The 17687-nt window shown below is 35.0% G+C and overlaps 1 protein-coding gene across 4 annotated transcripts in view; it reads right to left on the reverse strand.

Annotated features, from left to right (window-relative positions):
• The window catches only part of EYA2 (EYA transcriptional coactivator and phosphatase 2), a 245391-nt gene that overhangs the window by 139484 nt on the left and 88220 nt on the right, over nucleotides 1-17687 (reverse strand). For all 4 annotated transcript variants that reach the window (XM_053691592.1, XM_053691435.1, XM_053691514.1 and 1 more), the window contains one exon: nucleotides 8298-8416. In XM_053691592.1, coding sequence (XP_053547567.1) covers nucleotides 8298-8406 — 109 coding nt within the window. In that variant the 5' untranslated portion in view covers nucleotides 8407-8416. The remainder of the gene's footprint in view (nucleotides 1-8297; nucleotides 8417-17687) is intronic.

Raw genomic sequence — 17687 nt, forward strand, 5'->3', positions numbered from 1 at the left:
TTGCAAATGAAAAGACCCTTTACACAAACAGGAGAAAGCTGGAGTAGGTATACATCGGTATTCTCCTAAAACGTTGGGGCTTGGTTAGGAGTCTGAAAATCAGAGCAATGTTATTTAAAAATAATCAAAACTATCCATTAAAAAAAACAAAAACAAAAAAAACCTGTATGGGCTATATAAATAGATCATCTACAAAACATTTATGCAAATAAAAATCTAGTGTATAATGACCCTTTAAGGCAAGCGGTATGGCATACATGTGGCTTGGCTGAGCAGTGAAAACTCACTAAGAAAAAAATAAAATAGTAGTTTCCAAGCAATACATATATGTGATCACGTTAGCTAAACTTTACCATCACTTCAAATTGCCATAAAAAAATGTTGAGATCTGTGCATATCATAAACGGGCTAATTAAGTAAAAATAGTTTGCATAAAAAAAAAATTGTTAACAAATTGCTGTCAAGAATTTTAAAATATTTTTTAAAAAGAAGCAAAATTAGTTACATAGCCATGCTGTCTGGAGTAGTCTGATCCACCATCCCCTTATCAGTGTTTAGCATCATATATAGATACAGCCATAGAAGGAACTGTGGTGGGGGAGTTAGAGCTGTACAATTCAGAAACTTAAAAGAAAGGGTTAATGGCGAGGCACTGCAGTATAACTTTGCAGGTAAATTAATTAAAGTACATATTATTATATCTTGTCTCTATCCCAACTTGTTTTATGTCCCTTTAAGGGGAAATACATTTTATAGTAAAGTGTCCATTTAACATGAAGAAGGGACAGAAGTGTGAAATGTTTCTCTGTGCAGATTTATATGTTTGAATAAAACTGCTCCCATGATCTGTGAAGGGGAAGTTTGTTCCTGTATCATTGATTGGAACTATAAGGTGTGCGGGGGATGCCACCCTAACCTCATCTTTTATGTATAAGACAGTGAGTGCACACCTTATTATTTATCAGTTGTAAGCACTATCCTTATGCTTACAACAGACAGAAGATGAACATAGATCCTTCCCCTGCTTAATGTTATCATGTGACCGCCCCCTCTTCTCTCTGACGTTACCTGAGTTACATGTGCTTAGAGAAACACAAGTAGAACACAGCAAGCTGTATTTGTGATTCACCACTCAGTCCTTCAATTGAAAAATGCAGGGGGTTATATAGATAGGAGGACTCATGGGGGGGGGGGGGGTACAAGGAAATGGGGAGGGGGATTAAATCAATGGAAAGCAAATATTATTTTGTCTCTTTGTTACTAAATGTCACCCCTATCTCCATTGCCTCCTACCTTCCATGTCTGATTGTTGTTTTGTCTCTTGTGTAATAAAATACTAGTAATACTGTGCATTTGCCCTGCAGATTTATTACATTGTGTCTTATATGCCAAGCAGGTCAATTACGTCATGTGTTTTACATGCCCTGCAGGTCATTTACGTCATGTGCAGTATGTATCATTAAGATTAGTAAGGTCATGTGCAGAGTATGCCCTGGAGATGTATTATGTCCTAATTATTCATTTATCACAGGTATGTCTTGTGTGATACAAACATGTATAATTGTGTGATACAAACATGTATAATAGTGTGATACAAACATGTATAATTGTGTGATACAAACATGTATAATAGTGTGATACAAACATGTATAATAGTGTGATACAAACATGTATAATAGTGTGATACAAACATGTATAATTGTGTGATACAAACATGTATAATAGTGTGATACAAACATGTATAATTGTGTGATACAAACATGTATAATAGTGTGATACAAACATGTATAATAGTGTGATACAAACATGTATAATTGTGTGATACAAACATGTATAATAGTGTGATACAAACATGTATAATAGTGTGATACAAACATGTATAATAGTGTGATACAAACATGTATAATAGTGTGATACAAACATGTATAATAGTGTGATACAAACATGTATAATAGTGTGATACAAACATGTATAATAGTGTGATACAAACATGTATAATAGTGTGATACAAACATGTATAATAGTGTGATACAAACATGTATAATTGTGTGATACAAACATGTATAATAGTGTGATACAAACATGTATAACAGTGTGATACAAACATGTATAATAGTGTGATACAAACATGTATAACTGTGTGATACAAACATGTATAATAGTGTGATACAAACATGTATAACTGTGTGATACAAACATGTATAATAGTGTGATACAAACATGTATAATTGTGTGATACAAACATGTATAATTGTGTGATACAAACATGTATAATAGTGTGATACAAACATGTATAATAGTGTGATACAAACATGTATAATAGTGTGATACAAACATGTATAATAGTGTGATACAAACATGTATAATAGTGTGATACAAACATGTATAATAGTGTGATACAAACATGTATAATAGTGTGATACAAACATGTATAATAGTGTGATACAAACATGTATAATTGTGTGATACAAACGTATAATAGTGTGATACAAACATGTATAATAGTGTGATACAAACATGTATAATAGTGTGATACAAACATGTATAATAGTGTGATACAAACATGTATAATAGTGTGATACAAACATGTATAATTGTGTGATACAAACATGTATAATAGTGTGATACAAACATGTATAATTGTGTGATACAAACATGTATAATTGTGTGATACAAACATGTATAACTGTGTGATACAAACATGTATAATAGTGTGATACAAACATGTATAATAGTGTGATACAAACATGTATAATTGTGTGATACAAACATGTATAATAGTGTGATACAAACATGTATAATTGTGTGATACAAACATGTATAATTGTGTGATACAAACATGTATAATTGTGTGATACAAACATGTATAATAGTGTGATACAAACATGTATAATAGTGTGATACAAACATGTATAATAGTGTGATACAAACATGTATAATTGTGTGATACAAACATGTATAATTGTGTGATACAAACATGTATAACTGTGTGATACAAACATGTATAATAGTGTGATACAAACATGTATAATAGTGTGATACAAACATGTATAATAGTGTGATACAAACATGTATAATAGTGTGATACAAACATGTATAACTGTGTGATACAAACATGTATAATAGTGTGATACAAACATGTATAACTGTGTGATATAAACATGTATAATAGTGTGATACAAACATGTATAATAGTGTGATACAAACATGTATAATAGTGTGATACAAACATGTATAATAGTGTGATACAAACATGTATAACTGTGTGATACAAACATGTATAATAGTGTGATACAAACATGTATAATTGTGTGATACAAACATGTATAATAGTGTGATACAAACATGTATAATAGTGTGATACAAACATGTATAATAGTGTGATACAAACATGTATAATTGTGTGATACAAACATGTATAATTGTGTGATATAAACATGTATAATAGTGTGATACAAACATGTATAATTGTGTGATACAAACATGTATAATAGTGTGATACAAACATGTATAATTGTGTGATACAAACATGTATAATAGTGTGATACAAACATGTATAACTGTGTGATACAAACATGTATAATAGTGTGATACAAACATGTATAATTGTGTGATACAAACATGTATAATAGTGTGATACAAACATGTATAATAGTGTGATACAAACATGTATAATAGTGTGATACAAACCTGTATAATAGTGCGATACAAACATGTATAATTGTGTGATACAAACATGTATAATTGTGTGATATAAACATGTATAATAGTGTGATACAAACATGTATAATTGTGTGATACAAACATGTATAATTGTGTGATATAAACATGTATAATAGTGTGATACAAACATGTATAATTGTGTGATACAAACATGTATAATAGTGTGATACAAACATGTATAATTGTGTGAAATTTATTTCATTAAATACAATTTCTAAACGTTGCTAACTAGAACTAGTGAAAAATGAAACAATACTGTTTTATCCTGCATCTGCTCTTTATTCACCCTCTTGCTTGCTCTGTCCTTTTTTCTCCCACTCCTCTCTGCTTCTAAAGCCCTTCGCCTGATTCTTACTCTTCAGACTCTATTGCATGGCACACGGTAAGTCTGTTAGGGCTCACAGTAATTACTTTAGTCCTGCTGGTGAACTTAGAAGAAAAGGTAATTAGATTACCCAAACTCTGATTCTGTGAATCTCCAAAATGTCTACAAGTCTACGCTAACAATGTAATAAGCTAACCCAAGGTTACCATGAGATGCCTATAGCATGAGCTAAGTAGCAACACGGTAAACACTAGTTAAAATCCAGTGATAGTCTAATACATCCCAATCTTTATCTGAGAGTGCAGCTTTACACAATTTTTTCCCCGCATCTCATTATTGGCCACTTTGTTAATCTTCTGACAGTCAAGTAATCTCCACACAGTAGCTACAGTAAACACAATACATGTTGAAAGAAATGGTACATAATGGACTAGATTACAAGTGGAGCGCTAATTTATTGCGCGCCTGCAAACGGACAAATTTGCCCATTTGCGGACACACAATACATATCTAGCCACTACAAGTGGCTAGTTATTGCGACCGCAAGCTTGCAGTAGCAATTAGCGCTTATAAAATTAACCAGAAATCAGATATCTGGTTAATTTTATAAATCTGCCCCAAATGCCCACAAAATACAGTGTAGTGTATTTTATTTAAAAAATACAAATTGTAGCATTTTTATTTTTTAATAAAATAACTGCACTAGACAGTACTTTGGGGGGTAAGGTTGGTGGGAGTGGGGTGTTAGAAAATAAACGGCAATGAAAAGTGCCTTTACATTGCAGGCTATGGGAAACTGTCGGCTAGATTACAAGTTTTGCGTTAGGCTTAAAAAGCAGCGTTAGCCGGTTCTAACGCTGCTTTTCAACGCCCGCTGGTATTACGAGTCTTGCAGGTACAGGTGTACTGCTCACTTTTTTGGCTAGACTTGGCAATACCGCAAATCCACTTACGTAAATTGCGTATCCTCTTTTTTCAATGGGACTTGCATAGTGCCGGTATTACGAGTGTGCCAAAAAGTGAGCGGTAGACCCTCTCCTGGTACCGCATTTTAAAGTCAGTAGTTAAGAGTTTTATGCTACGGCTTTGTAGTGTAAAATTCTTAACTAAAGTGCTAAAAAGTACACTTACACCCATAAACTACATATTAACCCCTAAACCGAGGCCCTCTCACATCGCAAACACTAAAAGAAAAATTTTAACCCCTAATCTGCTAAACCGGACATCGCCGCCACTATAATAAATACATTAACCCCTAAACCGCCGCACTCCTGCCTCGCAAACACTAGTTAAATATTATTAACCCCTAATCTGCCGCCCCTAACATCGCTGCCACCTACCTACATTTATTAACCCCTAATCTGCCGCCCCAATGTCGCCACCACTATATTAAAGTTATTAACCCCTAAATCTAAGTCTAACCCTAACCCCCCGACGCGGAGCATCCTCTTCATCCGACGACTAACACAGAATGAAGGTACCTTTAAGTGACGTCATCCAAGATGGCGTCCCTTAGATTCCGATTGGCTGACAGAATTTTATCAGCCAATCGGAATTAAGGCAGAAAAAATCCTATTGGCTGATCCAATCAGCCAATAGGATTGAGCTCGCATTCTATTGGCTGATTGGATCAGCCAATAGGATTGAGCTTCAATCCTATTGGCTGATTGCATCAGCCAATAGGATTTTTTCTAGTTTTTTTTTTTATTTGGGGGGGGGGCATATTTATTTTAATAGGGCTATTAGATTAGGTGTAATTAGTTTAAATATCTGTAATTTGTAATTATTTTCTGTAATTTAGTGGGGGTTTTTTTGTACTTTAGTTCAGATAATTTAATTTAATTTATTTAATTGTTTTTCATTTATGTCATTTATTTAATTATAGTGTAGTGTTAGTTGTTATTGTAACTTAGGTTAGGTTTTATTTTACAGGTAAATTTGTATTTATTTTAGCTAGGTAGTTATTACATAGTTAATAACTATTTAATAACTATTCTACCTAGTTAAAATAAATATAAACTTGCCGGTAAAATAAAAATAAAACCTAAGCTAGCTACAATGTAACTATTAGTTATATTGTAGCTAGCTTAGGGTTTATTTTATAGGTAAGTATTTAGTTTTAAATAGGAATAATGTAGTTAATGATATGAATATTTATTTAGATTTATTTAAATTATATTTAAGTTAGGGGGTGTTAGGTTTAGGGTTAGACTTAGGTTTTGGGGGTATTAACTTTAATATAGTGGCGGCGACGTTGGGGGCGGCAGATTAGGGGTTAATAAATGTAGGTAGGTGGTGGCGATGTTAGGGCCGGCAGATTATGGGTTAATAATATTTAACTAATGTTTGCGAGGCGGGAGTGCGGCGGTGTAGGGGTTAATATGTTTATTATAGTGGCGGCGACGTTGGGGGCGGCAGATTAGGGGTTAATAAGTGTAGGTAGGTGGTGGCGACATTGGGGGCAGCAGATTAGGGGTTAATAAATATAATGTAGATGGTGGCGATGTTGGGGACAGCAGATTAGGGATTCCTAACTATAATGTAGGTGGCGGTGGTGTCCGGAGCGGCAGATTAGAGGTTAATAATATAATGTATGTGTCGGCGATGTCGGGGGCAGCAGATTAGGGGTTAATAAGTGTAAGATTAGGGGTGTTTAGACTCGGGGTTCATGTTAGGGTGTTAGGTGTAGACATAACTTTTATTTCCCCATAGGAATCAATGGGGCTGCGTTAAGGAGTTTTACGCTGCTTTTTGGCAGGTGTTAGACTTTTTTTCCGACGGCTCTCCCCGTTGATTCCTATGGGGAAATCGTGCACCAGCACGTTACACCAGCTCACCGCTGACTTAAGCAGCGCTGGTATTGGAGTGCAGTAATGAGCAAAATTTTGCTCAACGCTCACTTCTTGTCTTTTAACGACGGGTTTCTGAAAACTCGTAATACCAGCGTTGCAGGTAAGTGAGCGGTGAGGGAAAACTGCTCGTTAGTACCGCACAGCCTGTAACGCAAAACTCGTAATCTAGGTGTGTGTGTTCCGCGTAAATATACAGTATATGTATATGCTAATATAGATTATATTATATACATATTAACACATAAATATATGTGTATATAAGCATATACATATATATTTACAATTAGTTGCCATCGCTGCGCTATTTTCCTCCTTCGCTGTGCTTTGGTTCTGTGCTGTGTATGACGGCATCAGAATGAGGCTCCCATTGGAGCCTATGCAAGCGCGCTTGCGTTCACATTGCTGTCAACTTATAGTAACAGTGCACAATTACTCTGTGTGTGGAGTGCAAATATCGCTTTCATGAAAGTGGTATTTAGCGATCCACTTGTAATCTGGTCCAATATAATTAATATTAATATAAAAATCAAAATAATTTAAGAAAAGTGTTGCTACACAGAGTAATCAAATGGATTAAAAATAGCAGTACTATTAACAACAAGCAGGTTCTTCACCATATTTACTAAATTGTGAAAAAGCAATAATGGACACTGCAAGAAGCAAGGTTTCAGATTATTATTTTTTTTTATTTTTTTAAAAAGTCAATGTATCTTACATATAATTGTTTTAGGTCTGGGGAAAAATAGTGACTTGTTTGTGGATAGGCGGTCCACTTAAAATAAAAAAAAGGAAATGCTTGCATTAAGGTGAACCACCTTTCCACTTACTGGAAGAAAAATAGCAAAAGCTGAACCTAAAATGAAGCTTGCTGATAAATTTGGTAGATGACCCAAATTTCTACATAGCAAGACTGTATCAATCCAGATCTAAACTGCACGGTGCTCATATCATAGCTCCCAAGGCAAGAGAAACATGTGTCCAAAATAAAGTGTCAGATGGGTTTTAAAACAGATGCAACAGACTATCATGAAGCTTTAAGCTGTAATAGTTGCTAATATGGCAGAGTGGCTAGAAAATTGCCATTAAACTAAGAATAGAACACTGGCCTAGATTCACTAACAGTTGAAAGGCCACTCAAATGTGACTATGTTCCAATTTCCATGTTATTGTTCACAGTTGGAAAGATATCTTCAAATGAAGAAACTGTGAATCTAGGTGCATATTCATCAAACTGCCAAATTGTAAGTATTTTTTTCCATATATTTTTAATAGGATATTTTATACTAACACCACAGGTTGCTTAGCTTAATAAAAAGAAATGTATTCATTTTGTGGGGAAAAAACACCTAAAGATTATCACCATAAAAACAGAAGGCTTAAATTCTATGGAAACTTACCTCCTATGGCATCTGGTGATGGAGTGCGGCTGTCAGAAACGTAACACTTGAGATTGTCAGGGCAGCCACTGGTTGCAGACAGACTCTGTGATATTACTAGATCTAGCATTTCCTTATACCTGAAGGAAACAAAGAAAAATATAATTTATGCTTTGATTATGCAAGCTAAATAATAATTTCCCTTTTCATTTTTTTTTTCTCTTTCTAACAATATAAATATTAAAACAGATTATCTAAACATCAGCCTCTATTTAAATTTCATGTAATAAAATTCACTCATTTTATTTCCACCTAAGAGAATGTTGCATTAAAATGAAGAACTTGGCCCCTTGGAGACTTCACACATTTGATTGCAGTTCGTCTTCTTTATGTGATTTGCCATCAGAAAATGACTTTTCCTGTCTCTTGTTAATACAATTAGACTCAAGCAAATATTGAATTGAAGGATTAACACAAGTATGTTTCTTAAATGCTAAAATAGCTGAGGATCTACCACTGAACTATAGTGCTCAACATGTACAAAATGTAATAATGCGTTTTATGCCACCGTGCTTGTTAGTCATTTTTGCTAGGACTATTTTAACACACTTTTAAGGAAATTTAAAAGGTCTCCAATAGTTTTTTATGCCTAGATGAAACCCATTTGCACACGTCCAGGTTCGATTCTGGAGCCTAAACATATGCTGGTTGGCTAATAAGCACTGTGCCGCCCTTCTTGTTCACAAAATCACATGCACAAATCAGCAGAAGTGTACACAGTGAAAGTTTTAAAACTGGCATTAGGCACTGTGGACGAGGTGTTAAAAACATTAAGGGAAGTGAGGTGCAAACCTTTTTGCGCAGAAGATACCGTCTTTTCGCAAGCAGTTTTAATTGCTCTGATATTATAAGTAGAGCAAAATTGCTTCAATCCTTAACGCGATCTCAGAGCTGTGGTTAACTATTTTACAAAACAAAAAAGTTTCACAAAACACATCAAAAATACATTACAAAGTACACTTACACTCATAATAATACCGTCTAATAAAAATTATTTAAAAAAAATATTGCACAAAAAATATAGGGCTAAGATTTGAGATCTCGGTTTAAAAAAAGCCAGATACATTGCTAAAGATGTATTTCTATGTATATAGATATGTTTATCTATATATTTACTGTAAATATTTCACATTCTAATGTTCTGCACATAGCAGAATATGTTCTATGTATTTTTAAATAGATATTCCTATATATATATCTGTTTATATCTATACCTATATATAATCATCTATATATGTAGGGATTGCGATTTTTGAATTTTGACTAAGTGCGATTTGGGTTACCGCTGGAGAAAAAAACTGTTTTCTTTCAACTTGCAATACCAGCGCAACAAGGCTAGCACAAAAATGAAAATCTTAGCAGAGTTTTTCCTATAGCGAAAATGCAATATACCGCTCCACTTGTAATCTAGCCCTAAAGCAGCATTTTAAAGATACGATTCAAATAGAGCATGTAATTTGGAAAGAAAAACAAAATAAAACCTTTCAGATTTACTTACATTATCAAACTGTGCACAATCTTTTTGCATATTATTTAAGGCATCAGCTCCTACTGAGCATGCACAAGAGTTTACAGTGCATACATATAGGAGTCTATAGCTGGGTAATAGTGGTCACATGACATGACACAGGGGAGGGGTTATGAAAGAGATTGCATTGTCTTTTTGTTATGCATTTATTGGTTATGCAACTCTACTGTATTTGAAGGGCCATTATAGTAAAAAAAAAATGACATGCAATTTTAAGACTATCGGTTTGTATCCCCTGCAAAGGGGTTAAACACACAGAAGAAGTGTCACTCGAAACTTGCAGAGAACTGCTGGTACTGATCAGCAGCGATAGTCGCATGACATATGTGAAACTAGTGCTGCCGATCGGATAAGCAGTGTTTTCTGCTCAGGACTAGCAGTGGTCCTTTAAATATATTTCACAATGCAAAATGTGTTACATTAGCATGCTGAGGTTTGTACAACCCAAGCATACCATTAAGGTGTACGAGCATTTACTTAGTCTCCATTGTTACAACCAATAAGAAAGCTACATTGAAATGAATTGCTAAACTGATGCTGACAGTCACTGTGTATTATGTAGCAGGATCTGACAAAGTGCATATATACTGTACCTATGTATGTATGATGCACCTCACACTTTATGAGTGAAGTGGAAAAAGTATCACAGGAGACACAGGTAAAACTAAAAGAATATACAATGCACTGCTTTTTTGAGTATAAAGTCTATTGGAACTACAGTTATAAAATATCATAGTACAGAAAAAAACAACCAGAGAAAAAAAAAAAGTGATAAAAGTTAAAAAAACAAAACTCACATATAAGGTGGCGCAGCTGTTCTGCTAAAGCCTATATATATATATTTTTTTTTTACTTGTCTGAGAAGTAGCATTCAGCTGGGTGGAGGTGACAGACTACTTCTGATGTAACTATGGTGAATAACTTATTCCAGTCACAAAGTATAAAACCATATATAGATACTGGGAAATAGGAAAGATTATCTGTATGTTAAAATGCAAATAAACTGCATTAATAAAAGTAAGCCAGGGTGCTTTACTAAACCATTCACATATTTTTATCACAAACACCCATAATTCCAAGCTTTCCACTTCTGCTGAGGGGGATATAATTGCATGTACTACTTTTCCCTTTATCTTTCCTGCTCCACAAGACCCATTATAAAAATGACGGAGATTTTAGCATTCAGCTGTAAGTGATAATTTGATATGGTCGAGATAATTTCTGACTAATATTTTTGTCTGTTACTAACTGTAAATAACATTATAAATAGTCCCGTTCTACAAACGAGAAACACAATACTGTGTCTCCTCATCCTCCGAGCCAGACATTTTAATATATAACATGAAAAATCTGATTTTAATTACCATGTAAAGTGAACAGCATAGGGACACAAAAGCGAGACCACAGACAAACTAGCAGTGGCAGATACAGAGCACATATTCTGCAGCCTGTACCATTTGTTAGGCTTGTCGTCACTAAGAGTCCCCGGAGGCATCAGCATTTAGGGTAAGCATGACTGCTTTTTAAGCAGTGGTCCAGAGCAGTGTCAGGGAGTGGAACCCAAGAGATGACAGCTGGAGCTGCAGGGAGGGGTGAATGGGTCACTTCAAAGGCTTCATATGCAATGAATGGAGCAAAAGCATATGGATTGCCCAAGTCAGTGGTTCTATAGATTATCTAGGACAGAGAAAACACATCATCTTGCTAACTCAGGACGACTCACTCAAGAGGGATAACAAGTTGTCTGTGTAGTGGTGGAGGAACAATGGGCTGTGCCATGGGACTTTTGTATGAGACTTTAAAAGAACCGTACTGGACACCTTATATGTGCAGTAAGACTAGGATCATGTAACCATATGCAAAATGTATTTAAAGACTTAGATCCCAAAAATAATATTGGTTAGTGATCTTCTAAAACTTTACTTCAACTGCAGTACTAGCCTACATGTGCTAAAATGTAATGAGAAATAATAAAGTATTTGGTATCCTTCAATGAAACGTAATAAACTGTGGCAGTAGTATGTACTGAAATGCTACATATTGTCCCAGAGACAGATACCAAGCTACAGCAATGAAAATACATAACGGATAAGCATATATGCCCCTAAACTAAAAAACTGCTGCATTTAATAAAAGGTTAACCCCTGTACTACTACCTACAAGGAATTAGAAGGATAGCAAACCCACAAACAAACACAATTGTAGAACTATATTGAATTTTTAAAAATAAATAATTTAATATATAAACTGAGATTTTAAACTCACAATTTGTGTCATCTATACACAGGTAACTTTATTTACTCTAGGGGAGCAGTGTGTTTTTAGGATGCCCTTTAGACACTTAAAGATTGCATGGATGTTTAATTATGCATTAATAGTTAAAGAACAACAAAACACTTTTGCAATGAATTTGATTATTCATGTTGCACCCTTTTCTTATAATTTAAAATGGCTGATTTTCAGTTATGAGAATTAGTAGCGCATACAACAGATTCACAAGTGTAACCCAATTTAAGGGATTTGAGATTTTTTGTGATTCCATGCACAAAAAATTTAATCATATGTCCGTAATTTCATAAGATAACATATTACAAAAGCATGGAAGCTGTGCTAGCAAACTGACAGTAGTGATTCTTGTCTACTCCAGTAATAGATCCTGATTGGCTCCTTCAAATAAGGCAAATGGTAGGGGAATCAGGCCATTGAAAAACATTTCCAGCAAACAAGGTGCTAACGTATTCAGAAAACTGTTACACTCGGCTGATATGATAAAGAAATTCTACATAAAAGTATTTTAAATGCAATGTGTTTTATGTTCCTTTAATAACAAAGTTAAATCAATTAAAAAAAGTTAAACATTAATAATAATTGTATATAAGAAAGAAAATACATAATAATACAGTTATTGCCATCAATAATAAAATGTTATGTTGTTCACAGTCCAAAATTCTTTCTCATAACTACTTTGACCTTTCATGCAAAAACAACCTTGTCTCTACATGCAGAATAGGCAAAGGTGAACCTTCAGGCTAACGGTAGGCAGCAACATTTTAGCTGGAGGTCAAAGACATTTTGTCAGGCCAGATGGCTTGAAACATAACTAGTACACACATATATACCCAGCAAATCTGAAACTCACTTTATTTTTAAATAACCCAGTAATTCTCAAACAGGGTGCTGAGATCGCTGAGATTTATGGTTGAAGTTAAGATATTGCTTGCAAAAAGGAAAATAACAGCAGATGTTTTACTGCAGGGCTTGACACATTTTTTATCAAACTTAGAAGCCACCAGAAAATATAGGATGAGCTATTTCTTTTAGGTGCCAGGTACAGATTCTGATTATGGATATATGAAGGATATATGCAGAATAAAAAGATAAATAAATAGGAGCCAAAGTTAAAATTCTAGAAGCTGGAAAACTAGCAAAGGTCCAGTACTTTACCACTCAGGGGCGCAATCCGATATACGGCATAGGTTTCGGCGCAAGCGAGGGAACCCGCGCCACCCGTAATTTCACATCGCACATCGGGGTATTACATATACCCCACCGGCAGTTCCTAAAGTGCCGTAAGTCGGATAAACTAGCGATGTCCAGAAATAAGCGTAACTACAAATTTCTGGAGTCGCTAGTGACTTATGGCACTTTAGAAACTGCCGGCGCCTAAGAAAAGTAACAAAAATGTTAAATCTCCCGTAACTGTCTAACACACCTCTAGACCGACAACCCCCCACAACACAATAAGCCTGATTATTAACCCCTAAACGGCCATAGCCCACACCGCAATAAACCTATTCTCGCATTAACCCCTAAACCACCATAGCCCACATAGCCTATTAAATCTATTAAACCCTAATCTGCAGCCGCCAACGTCGCCGCCACTATAATAAAGTTATTAACCCCTAAACCTAAATCTAACGCTAACACCCCCCTAACTTATATATTATTTAAATAAATCTAAATAATATTACTATTATTAACTAAAGTATTCCTATTTAAAACTAAATGCTTACCTATAAAATAAACCCTAAGATAGCTACAATATAACTAATAGTTACATTGTAGCTATTTTAGGATTTATTTTTATTTTACAGGCAACTTTGTATTTATTTTAACTAGGTACAATAGCTATTAAATAGTTAATAACTATTTAATAGCTACCTAGTTAAAATAATTACAAATATACCTGTAAAATAAAACCTAACCTAAGTTACAATTACACCTAACTCTACACTATCATTCAATTAATTAAATAAATTAACTACAATTAGCTAAAATGAAATACAATTACATTCAATAAACTATAGTACAAAAAAAAAAACAAACACTAAATTACAGAAAATAAAAAAAATTACAAGTTTAAACTAATTACACCTAATCTAAGCCCCCTAATAAAATAAAAAGCCCCCCAAAATAATAAAATGCCCTACCCTATACTAAATTACAAATAGCCCTTAAAAGGGCTTTTTGCGGGGTATTGCCCCAAAGTAATCAGCTCTTTTACGTGTAAAAATAAAATGCAATACCCCCCCACATTAAAACTTGTATGCTACGCCGTGTATGTAATACCAAAACACTCTATATGTAATGGAGGCCCAGGGATAAGATGTTACTTTACTTACTACTCTTTTTAGTATTAAAATAAGAAAACAGCCTTCTATCTATCCCTTTATCTAGCTATCTGGTTAATATACATTTATTCCACAGGATGTGACATTTTGAGGTGCAAATCTTCTTTCTCATTCTGAGGAATATGTTACACTCGTATTAATGCTGCATCTTATGGTGAACACAGTGCAGCTCTCTCTGTCTATATACTGTGTGTGTATTTATATATATATATATATATATATATATATATATATATATATATATATATATATATATATATATATATATATATATATTCATATATACATACACACACACATATATATATAAATATATATATATATATATACACACACATACAGGGAGTGCAGAATTATTAGGCAAGTTGTATTTTTGAGGATTAATTTTATTATTGAACAACAACCATGTTCTCAATGAACCCAAAAAACTCATTAATATCAAAGCTGAATAGTTTTGGAAGTAGTTTTTAGTTTGTTTTTAGTTATAGCTATTTTAGGGGGATATCTGTGTGTGCAGGTGACTATTACTGTGCATAATTATTAGGCAACTTAACAAAAAACAAATATATACCCATTTCAATTATTTATTTTTACCAGTGAAACCAATATAACATCTCAACATTCACAAATATACATTTCTGACATTCAAAAACAAAACAAAAACAAATCAGTGACCAATATAGCCACCTTTCTTTGCAAGGACACTCAAAAGCCTGCCATCCATGGATTCTGTCAGTGTTTTGATCTGTTCACCATCAACATTGTGTGCAGCAGCAACCACAGCCTCCCAGACACTGTTCAGAGAGGTGTACTGTTTTCCCTCTTTGTAAATCTCACATTTGATGATAGACCACAGGTTCTCAATGGGGTTCAGATCAGGTGAACAAGGAGGCCATGTCATTAGATTTTCTTCTTTTATACCCTTTCTTGCCAGCCACGCTGTGGAGTACTTGGACGCGTGTGATGGAGCATTGTCCTGCATGAAAATCATGTTTTTCTTGAAGGATGCAGACTTCTTCCTGTACCACTGCTTGAAGAAGGTGTCTTCCAGAAACTGGCAGTAGGACTGGGAGTTGAGCTTGACTCCATCCTCAACCCGAAAAGGCCCCACAAGCTCATCTTTGATGATACCAGCCCAAACCAGTACTCCACCTCCACCTTGCTGGTGTCTGAGTCGGACTGGAGCTCTCTGCCCTTTACCAATCCAGCCACGGGCCCATCCATCTGGCCCATCAAGACTCACTCTCATTTCATCAGTCCATAAAACCTTAGAAAAATCAGTCTTGAGATATTTCTTGGCCCAGTCTTGACGTTTCAGCTTGTGTGTCTTGTTCAGTGGTGGTCATCTTTCAGCCTTTCTTACCTTGGCCATGTCTCTGAGTATTGCACACCTTGTGCTTTTGGGCACTCCAGTGATGTTGCAGCTCTGAAATATGGCCAAACTGGTGGCAAGTGGCATCTTGGCAGCTGCACGCTTGACTTTTCTCAGTTCATGGGCAGTTATTTTGCGCCTTGGTTTTTCCACACGCTTCTTGCGACCCTGTTGACTATTTTGAATGAAACGCTTGATTGTTCGATGATCACGCTTCAGACGCTTAGCAATTTTAAGAGTGCTGCATCCCTCTGCAAGATATCTCACTATTTTTGACTTTTCTGAGCCTGTCAAGTCCTTCTTTTGACCCATTTTGCCAAAGGAAAGGAAGTTGCCTAATAATTATGCACACCTGATATAGGGTGTTGATGTCATTAGACCACACCCCTTCTCATTACAGAGATGCACATCACCTAATATGCTTAATTGGTAGTAGGCTTTCGAGCCTATACAGCTTGGAGTAAGACAACATGCATAAAGAGGATGATGTGGTCAAAATACTCATTTGCCTAATAATTCTGCACTCCCTGTATATATATATATATATATATATATATATATATATATATATATATATATATATATATATATATATATATATATATATATATATATATATATATATATATAAATAAAGATTTCTTCTGATAATCTGCACAAGTGACTCTTTATAATTGTCCAACTTCAACCAGTGTGAATTATATAAAATCCTAACGTCAACTGTTGCTTAACCATATTCCTTGCCCTTTTTTTAATATAAAATAAACAGTAAATACATTTTAACATAATAGGGCCTTTATAGTGGACAAATTAAATGAACATTTCAGTAGTATTGATCCTGCAACTTTATGTATGCACATTTCAGCAGTATTGATCTCTGCACATAGTTAAAGTAGCACTACAGAGAACTGCTGATTCTGGGCAGGAACAGCCGGTGACCCAATCAGCAGCGGTAGTTGCTAGACCCAGTTTTGCGACTGCCACTGCTGATTGGCTCTCCAACAGTTTCCACTCAGGACCAGCAGTTATCTGCTACTCCTAAATGGTACTTTACCTATGTGATTAACAATTTATACAAGGGGTTAAACACACAGAGTTGCAAGGTCACTAGTGAAACATCTGCATGCTTTAATGAATTAGAGCATGTCATTTTTTCCCCTATAATGGTCCTTGAAGCTTAACAAAGCCTTAGCTCTAGGGATGGACAATTACTGAAAATTTTAATTTATGGTTTCTAACTTTTGAATGATTCTATTTAACGGTTAAATAAAACTTAACCTCTCTTCCTATGGCATACTTTTACAAACTAATATAGAAAAAACATTATTATTTTTAATTGTAGCCAACATATTGTAAAGTAAATAAATGCCTTCTGACCATATTGTCCACCCAGCCTTTATCAACTTATGTGGGACTCCTGTGATTTGTTTAAATAATCTTTTTAAAACCCTATTTAAGTTTGAGGAAGCACATGCCACTCACAGATGAGTACAACTCAACCTTCCACTAAGGGCTCGATTTATGGTGGAGAATTTAAATCTCCCCGGGCCCGTCCGACTGGGGAGATTGACAGCTCCTGCTCACACGTGTTTGGCTGTGCGGCGGGTGGCATTGCGCGCAAGGGCAAAATAGCACTTGTTTGCTATGTTAAATTCCACCAGCGGAATTCTGTCCGCCAGAGGCGAGCAGCGGCAGACAGGGGGCGCAAATGTATGTCCCTGTCTGCCGTAGCTTGATAAATCGTGCCCTAAGTATGTTATTTAATTCCCCAACTGCTTGGCTTCCATTTTACAGTTGTCCCAAAGCATCCTCTATGTTAT

This window comes from Bombina bombina, chromosome 1 (genome assembly GCF_027579735.1).
Source record: "Bombina bombina isolate aBomBom1 chromosome 1, aBomBom1.pri, whole genome shotgun sequence".
Lineage (NCBI taxonomy): Eukaryota > Metazoa > Chordata > Amphibia > Anura > Bombinatoridae > Bombina > Bombina bombina.